The following is a 22,311-nucleotide window of genomic DNA, read 5'->3' on the forward strand; positions in this document are numbered from 1 at the left end:
GTACCATAGAGAATATAGTGGCAGTGCGCATACTCGTCCACCTGCTCCTGCCCTACTTTCTCCAGTAGTACCATAGAGAATATAGTGGCAGTGCACATACTCGTCCACCTGCTCCTGCCCTACTTTCTCCAGTAGTACCATAGAGAATATAGTGGCAGTGCGCATACTCGTCCACCTGCTCCTGCCCTACTTTCTCCAGTAGTACCATAGAGAATATAGTGGCAGTGCACATACTCGTCCACCTGCTCCTGCCCTACTTTCTCCAGTAGTACCATAGAGAATATAGTGGCAGTGCGCATACTCGTCCACCTGCTCCTGCCCTACTTTCTCCAGTAGTACCATAGAGAATATAGTGGCAGTGCACATACTCGTCCACCTGCTCCTGCCCTACTTTCTCCAGTAGTACCATAGAGAATATAGTGGCAGTGCGCATACTCGTCCACCTGCTCCTGCCCTACTTTCTCCAGTAGTACCATAGAGAATATAGTGGCAGTGCGCATACTCGTCCACCTGCTCCTGCCCTACTTTCTCCAGTAGTACCATAGAGAATATAGTGGCAGTGCGCATACTCGTCCACCTGCTCCTGCCCTACTTTCTCCAGTAGTACCATAGAGAATATAGTGGCAGTGCGCATACTCGTCCACCTCCTCCTGCCCTGCTTTCTCCAGTAGTACCATAGAAAATATAGTGGCAGTGCACATACTCGGCCACCTGCTCCTGCCCTGCTTTCTCCAGTAGTACCATAGAGAATATAGTGGCAGTGCACATACTCATCCACCTGCTCCTGCCCTGCTTTCTCCAGTAGTACCATAGAGAATATAGTGGCAGTGCACATACTCGTCCACCTGCTCCTGCCCTGCTTTCTCCAGTAGTACCATAGAGAATATAGTGGCAGTGCACATACTCGTCCACCTGCTCCTGCCCTGTTTTCTCCAGTAGTACCATAGAGAATATAGTGGCAGTGCACATACTCGTCCACCTGCTCCTGCCCTGCTTTCTCCAGTAGTACCATAGAGAATATAGTGGCAGTGCACATACTCGTCCACCTGCTCCTGCCCTGCTTTCTCCAGTAGTACCATAGAGAATAGAGCGGCAGTGCGCATACTCGTCTACCTGCTCCTGCCCTGCTTTCTCCAGTAGTACCATAGAGAATGAATGGAGCAGCAGTGCACATACTCGTCCACCTGCTCCTGCCCTGCTTTCTCCAGTAGTACCATAGAGAATGGAGTGGCATTGTGTATACTCGTCCACCTGCTCCTGCCCTGCTTTCTCCAGTAGTACCATAGAGAATGGAGCGGCATTGTGTATACTCGTCCACCTGCTCCTGCCCTGCTTTCTCCAGTAGTACCATAGAGAATGGAGTGGCATTGTGTATACTCGTCCACCTGCTCCTGCCCTGCTTTCTCCAGTAGTACCATAGAGAATGAATGGAGCAGCAATGCGCAGGCTCATGCCCTCTTTTCTCCAGCAGTACCATAATGAATAGAGCAACCTTTGAGCATGCACACTAGTGCGTGATTCAGACAAGGGACAAAAGTGCCTTGTTCTGGCGATTCATGGAGTCTCGGCAAGCAGACACCCATCAATTTAGAATTTCTTCTTTCCGGAATACCCCTATAAACTGGGCCGTATACAGCGCTCTTCATGAATCTGTGATGAAAATATACTGTGAACATAATGTACCAACCTGATCTATATGTAGGTGATACAGAGTCGGATAACTTAGGCTGTAGTATCACAATCAGGTTTAGATATCAGAGCGTTGGAATAATATGTGCCCCCCCCTTATTCCAGGCTCGGCCAACTCCTCCGCACCTGACTTCAGCTATGGCGGAAAATATCCTGGCTGCCGCCTGCGAGAGTGAGACCCGGAAAGCGGCCAAGAGGATGAGGCTGGAGATTTACCAGACAGCTCAGGTAACTCATATATATCCCAATCAGTGGTCGGCAGCGGTGGTCCCACCATCACACCTAGGCCCATAGAGGAGGGAAGGGCTGTAAATGGCGAATAACAGTAATACACATATATATACAGTACAGATCAAAAGTTTGGACACACCTTCTCATTTAAAGATTTTTCTGTATTTTCATGACTATGAAATCTAGATTCTTCAAAGTAGCCACCTTTTGCTTTGATGACTGCTTTGCACACTCTTGGCATTCTCTTGATAAGCTTCAAGAGATAGTCACCGGGAATGGTCTTCCAACAATCTTGGAGTTCCCAGAGATGCTTAGCACATGTTGGCCAGCTCACCCCAAACCAACTCGATTGGGTTCAGATCTGGTGACTGTGGAGGCCAGGTCATCTGGCGTAGCACCCCATCACTCTCCTTCTTGGTCAAATAGCCCTTACACAGCCTGGAGGTGTGTTTGGGGTCATTGTCCTGTTGAAAATTAAATGATGGTCCAACTAAACGCAAACCGGATGGAATAGCATGCCGCTGCAAGACGCTGTGGTAGCCATGCTGGTTCAGTATGCCTTCAATTTTGAATAAATCCCCTACAGTGTCACCAGCAAAGCACCCCCACACCATCACACCTCCTCCTCCATGCTTCACGGTGGGAACCAGCCATGTAGAGTCCATCGTTCACCTTTTTTGCGTCGCACAAAGACACAGTGGTTGGAACCAAAGATCTCAAATTTGGACTCATCAGACCAAAGCACAGATTTCCACTGGTCTAATGTCCATTCCTTTTGTTCTTTAGCCCAAACAAGTCTCTTTTGCTTGTTGCCGGTCCTTAGCAGTGGTTTCCTAGCAGCTATTTCACCATGAAGGCCTGCTGCACAATATATCCTCTTAACAGTTGTTGTAGAGATGTGTCTGCTGCTAGAACTCTGTGTGGCATTCACCTGGTCTCTAATCTGAGCTGCTGTTAACTTGCGATTTCTGAGGCTGGTGACTTGGATAAACTTATCCTCAGAAGCAGAGGTGACTCTTGGTCTTCCTTTTCTGGGGCGGTCCTCATGTGAGCCAGTTTCTTTGTAGCGCTTGATGGTTTTTACCAATGCACTTGGGGACACTTTCAAAGTTTTCCCAATTTTTCGGACTGACTGACCTTCATTTCTTAAAGTAATGATGGCCACTCGTTTTTCTTTACTTACCTGCTTTTTTCTTGCCATAATACAAATTCTAACAATCTATTCAGTAGGGCTATCAGCTGTGTATCCACCAGACTTCTGCACAACACAACTGATGGTCCCAACCCCATTTATAAGGCAAGAAATCCCACTTATTTAACCTGATAGGGCACACCTGTGAAGTGAAAACCATTCCCGATGACTACCTCTTGAAGTTCATCAAGAGAATGCCAAGAGTGTGCAAAGCAGTCATCTAAGCAAAAGGTGGCTACTTTCAAGAACCTAGAATATAAGACATATTTTCAGTTGTTTCACACTTTTTTGTTAAGTATATAATTCCACATGTGTTAAATCATAGTTTTGATGCCTTCAGTGTGAATGTACAATTTTCATAGTCATGAAAATACAGAAACATCTTGAAATAAGAAGGTGTGTCCAAACTTTTGGTCTGTACTGTCCATACATAATATTGTGCATGTATATTAAGTTTTAGGCAGGTGCTGAAAAAATGCTGCAAAATAAGAAAGCTTTCAAAAATACAAGTGTTAATACTTTATTTTCATCAATTAAAGGAATTGTACAGTAGATTTATATTTATGATCTATCCTCAAGATCATCAATATCAAGTTGGTAGGGGTAACGTGGTCCTGCACATCCACCCGTACAGTACATGCATACATGTATATTTATACACTCACACTGTGTATACAGGCATATACATACCAACATCTACAGTGGTTACGGAAAGTATTCAGAACCCTTTGATTTTTTCACACTTTAATTGCAGCTATTTGGTACATTCAAAAAAGTTCATTTTTTTCACATTAATGTACACTCTGCACCCCATCTTGACTGGAAAAAACAGAAATGTAGACATTTTTGCAAATTTAATACAAAAGAAAAACTGAAATATCACATGGTCATAAGTATTCAGACCCTTTGTTCAGACACTCATATTTAAGTCACATGCTGTCCATTTCCTTGTGATCCTCCTTGAGATGGTTCTACTCCTTCATTGGAGTCCAGCTGTGTTTAATTAAACTGATAGGACTTGATTTGGAAAGGCACACACCTGTCTATATAAGACCTCACAGTGCACGTAAGACCAAATGAGAATCATGAGGTCAAAGGAACTGGCCAAGGAGCTCAGAGACAGAATTGTGGCAAGGCATAGATCTGGCCAAGGTTACAACAGAATTTCTGCAGTACTCAAGGTTCCTAAGAGCACAGTGGCCTCCGTAATCATTAAATGGAAGAAGTTTGGGTCCACCAGAAGTCTTCATAGACCTGGCCATCCAGCCAAACTGAGCAATTGTGGGAGAAGAGCCTTGTCGAGAGAGATAATAATAAATAATAATAATTTTTATTTATATAGCGCCAACATATTCCGCAGCGCTTTACAAATTATAGAGGGGACTTGTACAGACAATAGACATTACAGCATAACAGAAATACAGTTCAAAACAGATACCAGGAGGAGTGAGGGCCCTGCTCGCAAGCTTACAATCTATGGGGAAAAGGGGAGACACGAGAGGTGGATGGTAACAATTGCTTTAGTTATTCGGACCAGCTATAGTGTAAGGCTCGGGTGTTCATGTAAAGCTGCATGAACCAGTTACCTGCCTAAGTATGTAGCAGTACAGACACAGAGGGCTAATACTGCATAAAGTGTATGAGAACATGATGCGAGGAACTTTTTTTTTTTTATTATAAATAGGCCACACAGGGATCGTTAGGTTACTGCATTGAGGCGGTAGGCCAGTCTGAACAAATGAGTTTTTAGGGCACGCTTAAAACTGTGGGGATTGGGGATTAATCGTATTAACCTAGGTAGTGCATTCCAAAGAATCGGCGCAGCACGTGTAAAGTCTTGGAGACGGGAGTGGGAGGTTCTGATTATTGAGGATGCTAACCTGAGGTCATTAGCGGAGCGGAGGGCACGGGTAGGGTGGTAGACTGATACCAGGGAGGAGATGTAGGGTGGTGCTGAGCCATGGAGTGCTTTGTGGATGAGGGTAGTAGTTTTGTACTGGATTCTGGAGTGGATGGGTAGCCAGTGTAATGACTGGCACAGGGTAGAGGCAGGGTAGAGAGATAAAGAAGAATCCCAATATCACTGTGGCTGAGCGCCAGAGATGCAGTAGGGAGATGGGAGAAAGTTCTACAAAGTGAACTATCACTGCAGCCCTCCACCAGTCAGCCTTTATGGCAGAGTGGCCCAACGGAAGCCTCTCCTCTGTGCAAGATATATGAAAGCCCGCATAGAGTTTGCTAAAAATACACATGATGGACTCCTAGACTATGAGAAATAAGATTCTCTGGTCTGATGAGACAAAGAGAACTTTTTGGTGATAATTCTAAGCATTATGTGTGGAGAAAACCAGGCACTGCTCATCAGCTGCCCAATACAATCCCAACAGTGAAACATGGTGGTGGCAGCATCATGCTATGGGGGTGTTTATCAGTTGCAGGGACAGGACGACTGGTTGTCATTGAAGGAGATATGAATGTGGCCAAGTACAGAGATATCCTGGATGAAAACCTCTTCCAGAGTGCTCTGGACCTCAGACTTGGCCGAAGGTTCACCTTCCAACAAGACAATGACCCTAAGCACACAGCTAAAATAACAAAGGAGTGGCTTCATAACAACCCTGTGACCATTCTTGACTGGCCCAGCCAGAGCCCTGACCTAAACCCAATTGAGCATCTCTGGAGAGACCTGAAAATGGCTTATGACCATGTGATATTTCAGTTTTTATTTTTTAATACATTTGCAAAAATTTCTACATTTCTGTTTTTTTCAGTCAAGATGAGTTGCAGAGTGTACATTAATGAGACGAAAATGAACTTTTTGGAGTTTACCAAATGGCTGCAATGAAACAAAGAGTGAAAAATTTAAAGTAGTCTGAATACTTTGTGTATCCACTGTATGCACACACATATAACCATAAACAGACATATATACATGCACGTATAGCATACATGTATGTATAAACCCCCCATAGGGACGTATTTGTGTCTAATACTCAGAGGCCCCCATAAATGCTGAACTAGTTGTGCCTCTGATTGCAGATGGCTACTGTTATCCTATGTTGCCCTGTATTCACTGGTTATTCTGTTTTTTGGGGGGGGCAGGAAGAGAACACCTCACTGGATCGGCCCTCCGGACTCACCCAGTCCTCGTTCTCACTGCCAGCAAGCTCCTACAACCAGGATCCTGTCTACATGAATGGCAGCCTCCACTATACCTACCGCGGACACGGGTCTGTTGGAAGCAGCCTGCCGGCAACGACTTCACTGCAAACTGGAAACCACTGCAATGGTGAGTGTGGATGAAGACATCTTTGATGGATCCCCATCCCCCATTAGTTAGTTGCCTTTTATAAGTTCTCTTCATACATCCAGAAGTTGTACAGACATAACACTTCTCACAGCGGAGGGTTTGGTGCAGTTGTATCCAGTCTGGACTATCGTCTGTGACCTAAACACGCGGGACTCCAGACTGATCCATGTGATCGACACTAGTGGATTGGTGTTCAGCTCACAGAGGATTGTAGCAGAGCAGTAAGGAGTGTTAGGTCGGCAGAGGTCTTTGCATTTTGGATGCATAAGCAAATGCTTTCATTCACTGACAGCAAGCAGAACTCATCCTAATGGCGGGGAATCAAATGCGGAGCTCTCTAACTCCATAATCACCTATGACGTACATTTTCGTCACAGGTCACCAAGGGCTGTGTGGAGTGGGCTCAGGAGGTGAGCCCGCTACGTTCCACGCAGATTACGTAGATGCCATCTGTCTAATCCAATAGCTGCTGTCAGTCACTGAGAGACATTTAAATGATGTCATTATTGGGGCACCCGTGCACTGGCTGCCATCTGCACATGACCATGGCGATCCTGTGGGTTACCATGACAATTTGGGGTCTGCTGAAGAACAGCCTCATGGCTATAGCTCCATGGGAGAACTGCAAGTACATTATATACTGCAAAACTCTGCATATAATACAGGTGCGTCTCACAAAATTAGAATATTATCAAAAAGTTAATTTATTTCAGTTCTTCAGTACAAAAAGTGAAACTCATATTATATAGCCATTACAGAGTGATCTATTTCAAGTGTTTATTTCTGATAGGGTATGTGCACACGTCAGGATTTCTTGCAGAATTTTTCCTGACAAACACCGGACATTTCTGCCAGAAATCTGCGAGCGTTTTTTCATGCGTTTTTGACGTGTTTTTGGTACGTTTTTTGTGCGTTTTTTCCCAAATGCATAGAATAGCGGGAAAAACGCAGAAAATCCACAAAATTAATGAACACGTTGCTTTTTTGTACTGCGATGCGTTTTTTTTGCGGAATAAAACGCATCAGGTGCACAAAACATGCAGAATGCATTCTAAATGATAGGATGCATAATGTATGCGTTTTTAATGAGTTTTTATAGCGTTTTTACCGCGAAAAAACGCAAAAAAACCTGAACATGTGCACATAGCCTTAATGTTGATGATTATGGCTTACAGCCAAAAAAATCCAAAAGTCATTATCTCAGTAAATTAGAAAAATCTACAAAAAAAACACCTGCAAAGGCTTCATAAGCGTTTAAAAAGGTCCCTTAGTCTGTTTCAGTAGGCTCCACAATCATGGGGAAGACTGTTGACTTGACAGATGTCCAGAAGGCAGTCATTGACACACTCCACAAGGAAAGTAAATTTTGTATTTCATTTGGAAATCAAGGTCCCAGCGTCTGGAGGAAGAGTGGAGAGGCCACAATCCAAGCTGCTTGAGGTCTAGTGTGAAGTTTCATCACAATCAGTGATGGTTTGGAGAGCCATGTCATCTGCTGGTGTAGGTCCACTGTGTTTCATCAAGACCAAAGTCAGCACAGCCGTCTACCAGGAAATTTTAGAGCACTTCATGCTTCCCTCTGCCGACAAGCTTTTTGGAGATGGAAATTTCATTCTCCAGCAGGACTTGGCACCTGTCCACACGGCCAAAATATCAATACCTGGTTTATAAACAACAGTATCACTGTGCTTGAGTGGCCAGCAAAGTCACCGGACCTTAACCCCATAGAGAATCTATGGAATATTGTCAGGAGGAAGATGAGAGACACCAGACCCAACAATGCAGACGAGCTGAAGTCTGCTATCAAAGCAACCTGCGCTTCCATAACCCCTCAGCAGTGCAACAGGCTGATCGTCTCCATGCCACGCCGCATTGATGCAGTAATTGATGCAGAAGGAGCCCCGACCAAGTATTGAGTGCATTTACTGCCCCTTAAGAAATAAGGCCCCTTAAATAAGGCCCCTTAAAAAATAGTGAGGAAAGAATGGTTGTAGATGACGAGGAAAAAGCTAACATATTAAACACCTTCTTCTCCACGGTATTCACGGTGGAAAATGAAATGCTAGGTGAAATCCCAAGAAACAATGAAAACCCTATATTAAGGGTCACCAATCTAACCCAAGAAGAGGTGCGAAATCGGCTAAATAAGATCAAAATAGATAAATCTCCGGGTCCGGATGGCATACACCCACGAGTACTAAGAGAACTAAGTAATGTAATAGATAAACCATTATTTCTTATTTTTAGGGACTCTATAGCGACGGGGTCTGTTCCGCAGGACTGGTGCATAGCAAATGTGGTGCCAATATTCAAAAAGGGCTCTAAAAGTGAACCTGGAAATTATAGGCCAGTAAGTCTAACCTCTATTGTTGGTAAAATATTTGAAGGGTTTCTGAGGGATGTTATTCTGGATTATCTCAATGAGAATAACTGTTTAACTCCATATCAGCATGGGTTTATGAGAAATCGCTCCTGTCAAACCAATCTAATCAGTTTTTATGAAGAGGTAAGCTATAGGCTGGACCACGGTGAGTCATTGGACGTGGTATATCTCGATTTTTCCAAAGCGTTTGATACCAAGCCGCACAAGAGGTTGGTACACAAAATGAGAATGCTTGGTCTGGGGGAAAATGTGTGTAAATGGGTTAGTAACTGGCTTAGTGATAGAAAGCAGAGGGTGGTTATAAATGGTATAGTCTCTAACTGGGTCGCTGTGACCAGTGGGGTACCGCAGGGGTCAGTATTGGGACCTGTTCTCTTCAACATATTCATTAATGATCTGGTAGAAGGTTTACACAGTAAAATATCGATATTTGCAGATGATACAAAACTATGTAAAGCAGTTAATACAAGAGAAGATAGTATTCTGCTACAAATGGATCTGGATAGGTTGGAAACTTGGGCTGAAAGGTGGCAGATGAGGTTTAACAATGATAAATGTAAGGTTATACACATGGGAAGAAGGAATCAATATCACCATTACACACAGAACGGGAAACCACTGGGTAAATCTGACAGGGAGAAGGACTTGGGGATCCTAGTTAATGATAAACTTACCTGGAGCAGCCAGTGCCAGGCAGCAGCTGCCAAGGCAAACAGGATCATGGGGTGCATTAAAAGAGGTCTGGATACACATGATGAGAGCATTATACTGCCTCTGTACAAATCCCTAGTTAGACCGCACATGGAGTACTGTGTCCAGTTTTGGGCACCGGTGCTCAGGAAGGATATAATGGAACTAGAGAGAGTACAAAGGAGGGCAACAAAATTAATAAAGGGGATGGGAGAACTACAATACCCAGATAGATTAGCGAAATTAGGATTATTTAGTCTAGAAAAAAGACGACTGAGGGGCAATCTAATAACCATGTATAAGTATATAAGGGGAGAATACAAATATCTCGCTGAGGATTTGTTTATACCAAGGAAGGTGACGGGCACAAGGGGGCATTCTTTGCGTCTGGAGGAGAGAAGGTTTTTCCACCAACATAGAAGAGGATTCTTTACTCTTAGGGCAGTGAGAATCTGGAATTGCTTGCCTGAGGAGGTGGTGATGGCGAACTCAGTCGAGGGGTTCAAGAGAGGCCTGGATGTCTTCCTGGAGCAGAACAATATTGTATCATACAATTATTAGGTTCTGTAGAAGGACGTAAATCTGGGGATTTATTATGATGGAATATAGGCTGAACTGGATGGACAAATGTCTTTTTTCGGCCTTACTAACTATGTTACTATGTTACTGAACATACTTTTCAGTAGGACAACATTTTGGATTTTAAAATCTTTTTTTCAAGCTGGTGTTATAAAGTATTCTAATTTACTGAGATAATGACTTTTAGGTTTTCATTGACTGTAAGCCATAATCAACATTAACAGAAACAAACACTTGAAATAGATCACTCTGTCTGTAATGACTCTATATAATATATGAGTTTCACTTTTTGTATTGAAGAACTGAAATAAATTAACTTTTTGATGATATTTTAATTTAGTGAGAAGCATCTGCACATGTTCAAATCCTCTAAGAGGACTAAAAAAAAATAAAGAAAAATTGTATGTATGAAAGGTTGAAAGGATCAAATCCACCCAACTTTTCCCCGTTACTAAAAAAAATCGTATTAAAAAATATTTAAAAAAGTTTAAATCTTAAAACCACTCAACTTTTCACCCTTAAAAAAAGTAAATAAACATACTCACGATTATCCAAAATAGTTTAGGCTATCAAAATTACATTGCTTAAATTACCGTATATGTTAAATCCCCCCCCTCCCCCCAAAAAAAAAATAAAATAAAATAAAATAAAAATCAAAGCACCAGAATTGCCATTTTGGTCACCACACTCCGTCTCCCTCCAAAAGAAATACTATAAAAAAAATCAAATTGTCATATATATCCCAATATGCTTTAATTCAGAACGTCAGTTCAGCATGCAATAAAAAGCAAGCCCTCACCTAGGTCCATAGACCGAAAAATAAAAAATGTACGGTCACAGAAAACAACAACACAGACCATATATTGTGGTTCTGAAGTTTTTTAATCTCTAAAATGTAAAAGAAAACCCTTTAAGTTTGGTATTGGTGTAATCGCGGTGACTTGGGGAATCATAATTCCAGGTCATTTTTAGCATAGAATGAGCATCGTACAAACAAACCCCCAAATGTTAACTGCTGAATTGCAGGGTTTTTTCACCATTTTACCCTACTTGGATTTTTTCCCTTTTTGTCAGAACATTATAAGGTAAAATGAATGGTATTATTATTATTTATTTATATAGCACCATTAATTCCATGGTGCTGTACATGGTATCATACAAAACTCCAACTCGTCCCACAATAAAATAAGAAAAAAAAGCCCTCATACACTTAAGTCGATGGAAAAATAACAAAAAAGTTATGGCTCTTGGAAGACAGGGACGAACAATCGAAAAATTGTCCAGATCCATAGGGGGTTGAGAGGCTGTTGTCCTAATACATTCCTTTAAGAGGCCTGAGGATCACTGTTCCTAATCAGCGCTCTTTCTTACCAGGTCCCACCGACCTCAGCATTAAAGGATTGGCTTCAAGTAGCACCCACACCAATACCACCAACCGGGCAATGCCATGTGCCCAGCTCAGCCCTACCGAGATTGGGGCCGTGCGGCAGCTGATCGCTGGGTATCGAGAGTCGGCCGCCTTCCTGTTGCGATCAGCGGATGAACTGGAAAACTTGATATTGCAGCAGAACTGAGGGGCCCCCGGAGCCGACCTGCACCTCAACCTCTTACTCTACGGACTGAGATAAGACACTGATGTCTTCTTGCCCCTCAGACGGTCGCAGACACTGAACCTGTTCCTGGAGCAGGAGCCATATACTTTGTTTTGCGGGGAAATCGTGGGGAGAAGGAGTCTTTTCTCTGCGCTGCGAGATTTCCTTTTCATTTTCCCCCACCCCTGTCCATCCAGCTCAGGGGGCTGCAAGCACCTATTTATTGAGAACAGAATTTCTTTTTTTTTCGTAATTTATTTTTCTGAAGATGTTTTTTTTTGTTTGTACGGACTAATTGTCGTTTCACTATTGGCGAGCCGTGTCGTGGGCCAAACCAGTACTGAGCCGCCTCATTTCCCTCGAAACGTGACCTCACTGAGGGGTAAGGCACCAAGTGCTTTGTGCCTCAATGATATCACCAGGTGCTAGGGAATCAATAGGCTAATTTGTCCTGAACACTGGCTTATCCAATATGGCTGCTTCTTATCTGTGTAGGTGACGGGTCTCCTCTAAGTAATGAACTTTGGCACTGAACGCTCGTCCCATCTCCTGCCGGGGGCTGAAAGAAAAATCATTCTCTCTCTTTCTGGTCGCTGTACCATACCTCAGAAGAAAGCACTCCAGCCAGGGTCATCTAACAAATGCTCCCATGGTTTTGTTATCCATTGGACCATACCATTCTGCAGACAGGTAGTGTCAGTGTAGACCAAACCATACATACATGATTGCACTGGACCATACTAAGTGCATGCTCACTGCCCCGTGCACCCTACGTCTGCATCACGTCTCCAATTTCCATGCATCCAGTGAAAACAGACAATCCCATCCATGTTTATAATGATCAGGTGCACCCCATGGGGTCACCCCACGCTACTTTTGCATTTTATACCTTTTGGTTGTCTTTTACTGGAAACATGACACTGCTTTGGACCATACCATTTTGCACTCACATGGTTTGCTTATAAACCATAATATTCTGCACTTACATGGTTTGTCTTTGGATTATACCACTCTGCACTCTTGGTTTTCTCTTGGAACATGCCATACTGCACCCAAAAAAGTTCCTATGCACCATACCTTTCGTACTCAATGGTTTTATTTTAGACCATACCTTTCTGCACTATTTTTTTTTCCTTTTGGATCATACTTTCGTGCACTTACATGGTCTTCTCCTTGGACCCATATTATTCTGCACAGAGTAGATACACAATGGACCATACCATTCGGCACCCACAAACTTATTTTCTTTGGACCATACCATTCAACAGTTCCACACTGTATCATCCTTCATTTCCAGGGGGGAGGCTGATCCATTATTATACTACTTCTGACTTCCTGCTGCTATGGTTCACCTTTATTTCAGGTAACTCGGCCTCCTCCCCTCCGGGGCACACCTTCTGGTTATTGACCATCTGACCTCTCCTGCTTTGCTATGGGTTTCCAAAGTCTTGCACAAAACGTAGCAAATTTAATATCCACCTTTTAAGTTTTCATCCACAAAGCTCAGGCAGAAAACTGGCCGAACTCTAAATCCGCACTTCCGACGTCCGCAGACCTCATTCCCCCAACTACTGCTCCCCCGTTCTGGTCCGTGTCATTTCAGCTGCACTCTTTAACATTCCGGTTGCCGTCTCCCATTTTCCGTCCTTTGTATTTCTATTGTTTTTTTTTTTATAATCATTCCATCTGTCACCTCCATATTTATGTGTGACGTGCACTTTTCTGCCATGTCCGGAGGCTGTCCTTAGTGGGTAAAGGGGCACTCCGAGGGCCCTCTGGGCTACTTTCCATAAGCATTCGCCTAGCACCAAGCTCTGCTGACCTCCTATTCCAAAGCGTGCGCTGTCTTTTAAGGACGAGTCTTATTTTGTTTTTAGATGCGTTTTGTTGGGGTTTTTTTACCCTTATTTCAGAACAAGAACTTTTTGTGTTCGTGGTGAATTTTACACGGTGCTTCTAGATTTGTAATCTCCCTCCACCCTCCCACAGCCAACGTGTTTGTTTGTATGTGTTTGAGTTGATTTTATATTATTTCTGGACTCCGCCAGTGTCCTGTTTACATGTACAGATGACCTTGTGTAGATGAGCTGTACCACCACCACCAGGGGGCGCTCCTCTGCTTACTAAAGCCACAGCCATTTTCATGCCAGAAGGCATTGACTAGAGTTGAGTGAAAAGATTCAAAGGATCCTCCACGGTGAAGCTCTGCAGACCTCCTCGTACCTGCCGACATCCTTGCCACCTCTTCTGATTAGTAGGCTTGTTGTAGCGAGATGCATGCATGACGTCACGCCAGGCTTACTAATCAAAAAGGCATCTGGGATGCAAAGCGGTAGGGGAATATTTGGAGGGCTCTGGCCAGGCGCCCACGGACTACCCACAAGGCGGCTAGACCCGGGTCCTGCAAATCTTTTTGCTGAACGCTACGTCTGAGCAATCACTCCATCCCCTAGAACTCAGGTATAGACACTCACAGTTAATTTATTTGCGTTGCGACACCCCCGCACAGTCGCCAGCGATCACGGCAGGCTCCGCCCCTCGCGCCACATTTTTTCTTTTGCACTCTCGAGCGGCCCCTCCCTCCTCCAACTTCTAGGCTCTTTTAAGCAGATGAGAAATTTCAAAAAACCTTATGATATATAATATATATATATAAGACGCTATTTATTGTTACTGACGGTTTGTGAGGTTTTAATTTGTAGAATGTTTTTATTTGTCATACATTGTAATGTGTTCCCACCATCCAGGACTAAGACCACCCCGCTGTCTACGAAACAGCTCACCCCATACCCTCTCCATTCCTATTATTACCCTCCAGGCTAAGTGCACTGACTCGCCACCAAGTGGAAACCTTCCTTTTTACTCTATGTATAAGGCTAACTAATAAAAACACTGCATAATAAAGTATCCCACCTTTCAGAAAGAGCACATGACTCGTGATTCCTGCTCGGGGGCCGACTGCGGGGGGACTATATGCAAAGCCTTCTTCACACGTGTTCTTTTAAGGGCCAGAAATACTGACATGCACATCAATGGTGGTGCGCACATGTTAGGTTTTTCACACGGACTGTGTGTGGCTATGTGCACACGTTCGCGTTTTTTTCGCGCTAAAAACACTATAAAAACTCATTAAAACGCATACATTATGCATTCTATCATTTAGAATGCATTCTGCATATTTTGTGCACATGGATGTGTTTTTTTCCGCGAAAAAAAAATGCATCGCGGTAAAAAAATGAGCATGTTCATTATTTTTGCGGATTTTCTGCGTTTTTCCCGCAATTCTATGCATTTGGGGAAAAAACGCACCAAAAACGCGGTAAAATGCATGCGGATTTCTGGCAGAAATGTCCGGTTTTTGTCAGGAAAATTTCTGCAAGAAATCCTGACGTGTGCACATACCCTGTAAGTGTGAAAAACCCACAGACCGGTGCCTGTGAAAAGCTGTACTGTTGGCGCTGTTCCCAGGCACCGGCAGTGGAAGGCAGCAGTCTTTGTCTCTTGCTCGCGCTGAGATCAACACGACAGTGATGGGAGTTGTATTCAGTAGAGTTGAGCGACCTTGACCTTTTTAGAGTTGAGCCGGGTTTCGCGAAACCCGACTATCTCAAAAGTCGGGTCGAGTGAAATCGGCCGATTATGACGTAAAGTCGGGATCGACCGAAACACGAAACCCAATGCAAGTCAATGGGGCAGCATAGTCGGCAGTGAGTGGGGGCCAGGAAAACACCTAGAGTGCCCATTTTAATGTCAAAACCATCCATTCTTCTTAATGAAGCTTGTCAAGCGTAATTTACCTTATAATAATTGGAAGGCATTTGAAATTGGGGGTCATTTGGCTAAAGTTGTGGTGGGTAGGGCTGGTTCAAGTAATTAGTGGGCCCAGGAAATCTGGACCACGTCACGGCAGTGGAGCAGGGAGAGGTAAGTATTTCAACTTTGCAAGTGCTGTGAACCTGAGCAAGCAGGGGGGGCCCACTCGTTGGCATTAGCACTGGCACAGGGCCCCTCAAAGTACAGCGGTGTGTTTGCACGGCGGGGGCGCCTCCCACCGGCAGCAACACTTTTGCGTACTATGAGAGGCCCTGTGCCAGTGACGTCGCCAACTAGTATTCCTCCCCCCACCTGATGCAGGAACCTGCACTTTCATCTGCACCTTCCTCTTTGTCCCCGTGTAAGGTGGTATGGTATGCGGGAAGAGCAACCTGACTTTCAGCAGGGTCACAATGTTGTTGTGTAGCGTGCACGGGGAATGTTGCGTTATGGGTCAATGTACCAGCAGACTCATCTATCACTGGCTGGGCAATGGGCAGGATGAGGAGGAAACACAGATATAGGCCCAAAGAATAAAGTTGGCTAAATGCAGTTCAAAATTGGTAACACAGGAATAACCAGGGGGCATTGCAGTGGAGGACAACTGGAATGAGAGGCTGACACAGAGAGTAGGCCCAAATCAGTAAGTAGTCGAAATGCAGTTCAAAATTGGCAACCGTAGTAAACAGGCGGCACAGCTTTGTTCAGTGGAGGAGAACAGCAAGGAGTGGCAGACACCGATAGTAGGCCCCAACCCAACTAGTAGGCCAAATGCAGTCTAACATTAACAACTACTTAACGAGCGCCTGAAAACGGAATTTCAGGACAGGAAACCAGGAGAACAGCAAGGAGCGGCAGACACTGTTAGTAGGCCCCAAACCAACTAGTACGCCAAATGCAGTTGTTCCATTTAACCACAATTTAACGAGAGCCTGAAGATAGAAGCTCAGGAAAGGCAACCTGGAGAACACCTTGGAGTGGAACACACCATCTCTCTCCACCCCATACCCATTTTGTAGGCCTAATGCAGTGTAGTTTTCTACAACTACTAAACGAGAGTCGGAAGACCGAAGCAATGGCAAGGAAACCTGGGGAACACCTTGGAGTGTAACACACCATCTCTCTCCACCCCATACCCATTTTGTAGGCCTAATGCAGTGTAGTTTTCTACAACTACTAAACAAGAGTCGGAAGACCGAAGCAATGGCAAGGAAACCTGGGGAACACCTTGGAGTGTAACACACCATCTCTCTCCACCCGATACCCATTTTGTAGGCCTAATGCAGTGTAGTTTTCTACAACTACTAAACGAGAGTCGGAAGACCGAAGCAATGGCAAGGAAACCTGGGGAACACCTTGGAGTGTAACACACCATCTCTCTCCACCCGATACCCATTTTGTAGGCCTAATGCAGTGTAGTTTTCTACAACTACTAAACGAGAGTCGGAAGACCGAAGCAATGGCAAGGAAACCTGGGGAACACCTTGGAGTGTAACACACCATCTCTCTCCACCCGATACCCATTTTGTAGGCCTAATGCAGTGTAGTTTTCTACAACTACTAAACGAGAGTCGGAAGACCGAAGCAATGGCAAGGAAACCTGGGGAACACCTTGGAGTGTAACACACCATCTCTCTCCACCCCATACCCAATTTGTAGGCCTAATGCAGCCTACTTTCCGACAACTACTAAACGAGAGCATGAAGATCGAAGCTCAGGAAAGTCAACCTGGGGAACACCTTGGAGTGTAACACACCCTCTCTCTACACCACGGAAGGGCTGATTCTTAGGAAGGAAGGCTGTCGGAAAGAAGCAGGGCGCGTCCGAGGGTGATTATATTCTTATTAGGTATATACTCACCCTCGGACGCGCCCTGCTTCTTTATTTGTAATGAATGTTTATTTGCAATGTGGTTTTGACTTACTCTATTTTTTTGGTAAATAATGATTTTATTATTTTCATTGTTTTGCATCTTCTTGGCAATGATATAAAGAAGACGCGACAGGACAACACTCGGTGGATGCCATATCTGTGTTTTAAATTGAAAAAAACTTTCAGTTAACTACTTGCAGGAGAAAGTTATTGTAGCTGGTGGCCATTTTTAGTACTGTACCAGATTTTTGTTGTATGTGTTTGTTTTTAATGTTAAAATGTCTGCATTTGATATCTCTCCAGTATTTTCTTTTTTATAAGCAAAATACTTATTTTTATATTTTCTGATGTTGGTTCAAGGGGTACACGGGCAGCAGTAGACAGGTCAGTGGAGGCCTAGTGGAAGGAGGGACCGCAGACAGGCTTTGAAGGCCTAACATAATAAATTGGGCTGGCTGTAGGCAATTTAAAATTGGTTCCAGGGGAACACGGGCAGCAGTGGCCTGGTCAGTGTAGCAGTAGTGGAAAGAACGGGCCGCAGACAGGCTTCGAAGGCCTAACATAACAAAAATTGGGATGTAGGCAATTTACAATTGGTTCCAGGGGAACACGGACAGCAGTAGACAGGTCAGTGGAGGCCTAGTGGAAGGAGGGACCGCAGACAGGCTTCGAAGCCCTAACATAATAAATTGGGCTGGCTGTAGGCAATTTAAAATTGGTTCCAGGGGAACACGGGCGGCAGTAGACAGGTCAGTGGAAGCCTAGTGGAAGGAGGGACCGCAGACAGGCTTCGAAGCCCTAACATAATAAATTGGGCTGGCTGTAGGCAATTTAAAATTGGTTCCAGGGGAACACGGGCAGCAGTAGACAGGTCAGTGGAGGCCTAGTGGAAGGAGGGACCGCAGACAGGCTTCGAAGCCCTAACATAATAAATTGGGCTGGCTGTAGGCAATTTAAAATTGGTTCCAGGGGAACACGGGCGGCAGTAGACAGGTCAGTGGAGGCCTAGTGGAAGGAGGGACCGCAGACAGGCTTCGAAGCCCTAACATAATAAATTGGGCTGGCTGTAGGCAATTTAAAATTGGTTCCAGGGGAACACGAGCAGCAGTGGCCTGGTCAGTGTAGTAGTAGTGGAAAGAACGGGCCGCAGACAGGCTTCGAAGCCCTAACATAATAAATTGGGCTGGCTGTAGGCAATTTAAAATTGGTTCCAGGGGAACACAGGCGGCAGTAGACAGGTCAGTGGAGGCCTAGTGGAAGGAGGGACCGCAGACAGGCTTCGAAGCCCTAACATAATAAATTGGGCTGGCTGTAGGCAATTTAAAATTGGTTCCAGGGGAACACGGGCGGCAGTAGCCTGGTCAGTGTAGTAGTAGTGGAAAGAACGGGCCGCAGACAGGCTTCGAAGGCCTAACATAACAAAAATTGGGCTGTAGGCAATTTAAAATTGGTTCCAGGGGAACACGGGCGGCAGTAGACAGGTCAGTGGAGGCCTAGTGGAAGGAGGGACCGCAGACAGGCTTCGAAGCCCTAACATAATAAATTGGGCTGGCTGTAGGCAATTTAAAATTGGTTCCAGGGGAACACGGGCAGCAGTAGACAGGTCAGTGGAGGCCTAGTGGAAGGAGTGACCGCAGACAGGCTTCGAAGGCCTAACATAAGAAAAATGTCAATACAATGGTATTGACAGTGCCAGGCATTGAAGGATGTCAGCGCATAGACTAAACATTGGTGGAGCTGTGAGAGAAAATTTTGCAAGTCGTAGAGCACTGTTTGACCTGGGGGGGGGACTGTCTTGTGGCCGGCGGTACAGGCCCAGGGCCCCTCATATTACAACGGTGTGTCTGACGTTGGGTGCGCACCACCACCGCCAGACACTTTATTGTTCTATGAGGGACCTAGTGGCAGTGCCGTCGACCAAAAGCGGGCACACCCACCTCTTCAGACAAACAGTACTCTCACGGGTGCTGGCGCCAAGTGGCGATACCACGGCCCCGTGTGGGGACTTTGGCCATTTAGGGAGGTGTTAACATGTCGGATGCTGGACAATCAGGTGCTGCAAATTACGAGATTGGAAAAGTCGTTCAGAATAGTCCACAGGCAAGACCTTTACATAGGAAAGCTAGGTGTCAGCCGGGCAAGGTGGGGCAAAAGATTTCGAAATCCAGTTGTGGTTCATTTTAATGAAGGTTAGATCATCTACATTTTGGGTAGCCAGACGAGTCCTTTTTTCTGTTAGTATTGAACCTGCAGCACTGAATACTCTTTCTGATAGGACACTAGCTGCCGGGCAAGCAAGCTCCTGCAATGCATATTCTGCCAATTCTGGCCAGGTGTCTAATTTTGATGCCCAGTAATCAAATGGGAATGACGGTTGAGGGAGAACGTCGATAAGGGATGAAAAATAGTTAGTAACCATACTGGACAAATATTGTCTCCTGTCACTTTGAATTGATGCTGCAGTACCTGTCCTGTCTGCGGTCATAGCAAAATCACTCCACAACCTGGTCAGAAAACCCCTCTGGCCAACGCCACTTCTGATTTCTGCCCCTCTAACACCTCTGGTCTGCTGGCCCCTGCAGCTCGTGTTAGAACGATCACGGGCGCTGTGTGTAGGGAATGCCAGAAGCAAACGGTCAATAAGAGTTGATTGTTTGGTTGCTAATATTAGTTCCAAGTTCTCATGTGGCATTATATTTTGCAATTTGCCTTTATAGCGAGGATCAAGGAGGCAGGCCAACCAGTAATCGTCATCGTTCATCATTTTTGTTATGCGTGTGTCCCTTTTGAGGATACGTAAGGCATAATCCGCCATGTGGCCCAAAGTTCCAGTTCTCAAATCTGTGGTTGTGCTTGGTTGAGGGGCAGTTTCAGGCAAATCCACGTCACTTGTGTCCCTCCAAAAACCAGAACCCGGCCTTGCCGCGCCAACAATTTCCACTGGCCCCGGAAAAGCTTCCTCATTAAAAATATAATCATCCCCATCATCCTCCTCGTCCTCCTCCTCCTGTTCGCCCGCTACCTCGTCCTGTACACTGCCCTGGCCAGACAATGGCTGACTGTCATCAAGGCTTTCCTCTTCCTCAGCTGCAGACGCCTGATCCTTTATGTGCGTCAAACTTTGCATCAGCAGACGCATTAGGGGGATGCTCATGCTTATTATGGCGTTGTCTGCACTAACCAGCCGTGTGCATTCCTCAAAACACTGAAGGACTTGACACATGTCTTGAATCTTCGACCACTGCACACCTGACAACTCCATGTCTGCCATCCTACTGCCTGCCCGTGTATGTGTATCCTCCCACAAAAACATAACAGCCCGCCTCTGTTCACACAGTCTCTGAAGCATGTGCAGTGTTGAGTTCCACCTTGTTGCAACGTCTATGATTAGGCGATGCTGGGGAAGGTTCAAAGAACGCTGATAGGTCTGCATACGGCTGGAGTGTACGGGCGAACGGCGGATATGTGAGCAAAGTCCACGCACTTTGAGGAGCAGGTCGGATAACCCCGGATAACTTTTCAGGAAGCACTGCACCACCAGGTTTAAGGTGTGAGCCAGGCAAGGAATGTGTTTCAGTTGGGAAAGGGAGATGGCAGCCATGAAATTCCTTCCGTTATCACTCACTACCTTGCCTGCCTCAAGATCTACAGTGCCCAGCCACGACTGCGTTTCTTTCTGCAAGAACTCGGACAGAACTTCAGCGGTGTGTCTGTTGTCGCCCAAACACTTCATAGCCAATACAGCCTGCTGAAGTTTGCCAGTAGCTGCCCCATAATGGGAGACCTGGTGTGCAACAGTGGCAGCTGCGGATGGAGTGGTTGTGCGACTGCGGTCTGTGGACGAGGTCTCGCTTCTGCAGGAGGACGAGGAGGAGGAGGAGGGGGTGCGAACGGCTACAGCCAACTGTTGCCTAGACCGTGGGCTAGGCAGAACTGTCCCAAACTTGCTGTTCCCTGTGGACCCTGCATCCACCACATTTACCCAGTGTGCCGTGATGGACACGTAACGTCCCTGGCCATGCCTACTGGTCCATGCATCTGTTGTCAGGTGCACCTTTGTGCTCACACATTGCCTGAGTGCATGGACGATGCGCTCTTTAACATGCTGGTGGAGGGCTGGGATGGCTTTTCTGGAAAAAAAGTGTCGACTGGGTAGCTCGTAGCGTGGTACAGCGTAGTCCATCAGGGCTTTGAAAGCTTCGCTTTCAACTAACCGGTAGGGCATCATCTCTAACGAGATTAGTCTAGCTATGTGGGCGTTCAAACCCTGTGTACGCGGATGCGAGGCTAAGTACTTCCTTTTTCTAACCATAGTCTCATGTAGGGTGAGCTGGACTGGAGAGCTGGAGATCGTGGAACTAGCGGGGGTGCCGGTGGACATGGCAGACTGAGAGACGGTGGGAGATGGTATTGTTGCCGCCGGTGCCCTAGATGCAGTGTTTCCTACTACGAAACTGGTGATTCCCTGACCCTGACTGCTTTGGCCTGGCAAAGAAACCTGCACAGATACTGCAGGTGGTGCAGAAAATGGTGGCCCTACACTGCCGGAAGGGATGTTGCGTTGATGACTAGCTTCATTTGCCGAGGGTGCTACAACCTTAAGGGACGTTTGGTAGTTAGTCCAAGCTTGCAAATGCATGGTGGTTAAATGTCTATGCATGCAACTTGTATTGAGACTTTTCAGATTCTGCCCTCTGCTTAAGGTAGTTGAACATTTTTGACAGATGACTTTGCGCTGATCAATTGGATGTTGTTTAAAAAAATGCCAGACTGCACTCTTTCTAGCATCGGATACCTTTTCAGGCATTGCAGACTGAGCTTTAACCGGATGGCCACGCTGTCCTCCAACAGGTTTTGACTTTGCCACGCGTTTTGGGCAAGATACGGGCCCGGCAGATGGAACCTGTTGTGATGTTGATGCCTGCTGCGGCCCCTCCTCCTCCGCTTCAGAACTGCTGCC

The 22,311-nt window shown here is 45.5% G+C and overlaps 1 protein-coding gene across 5 annotated transcripts in view; it reads left to right on the plus strand.

The window, feature by feature from the left end:
- NOL4L (nucleolar protein 4 like) overlaps nt 1–14,589 on the plus strand; it is a 43,374-nt gene extending 28,785 nt beyond the window's left edge. For 3 of the 5 annotated variants that reach the window (XM_069750979.1, XM_069750977.1, XM_069750978.1), the window contains 3 exons: nt 1,795–1,917; nt 6,215–6,401; nt 11,449–14,589. In XM_069750979.1, coding sequence (XP_069607080.1) covers nt 1,795–1,917; nt 6,215–6,401; nt 11,449–11,648 — 510 coding nt within the window. In that variant the 3' untranslated portion in view covers nt 11,649–14,589. Of the gene's footprint in view, nt 1–1,794; nt 1,918–6,214; nt 6,402–7,811; nt 10,402–11,448 lie in introns of those variants that run through there. The other 2 variants (XM_069750981.1, XM_069750980.1) reach the window with 2 other exon arrangements.
- Nucleotides 14,590–22,311: the final 7,722 nt, after the last annotated feature.

This window comes from Ranitomeya imitator, chromosome 2, assembly GCF_032444005.1.
Source record: "Ranitomeya imitator isolate aRanImi1 chromosome 2, aRanImi1.pri, whole genome shotgun sequence".
NCBI lineage: Eukaryota > Metazoa > Chordata > Amphibia > Anura > Dendrobatidae > Ranitomeya > Ranitomeya imitator.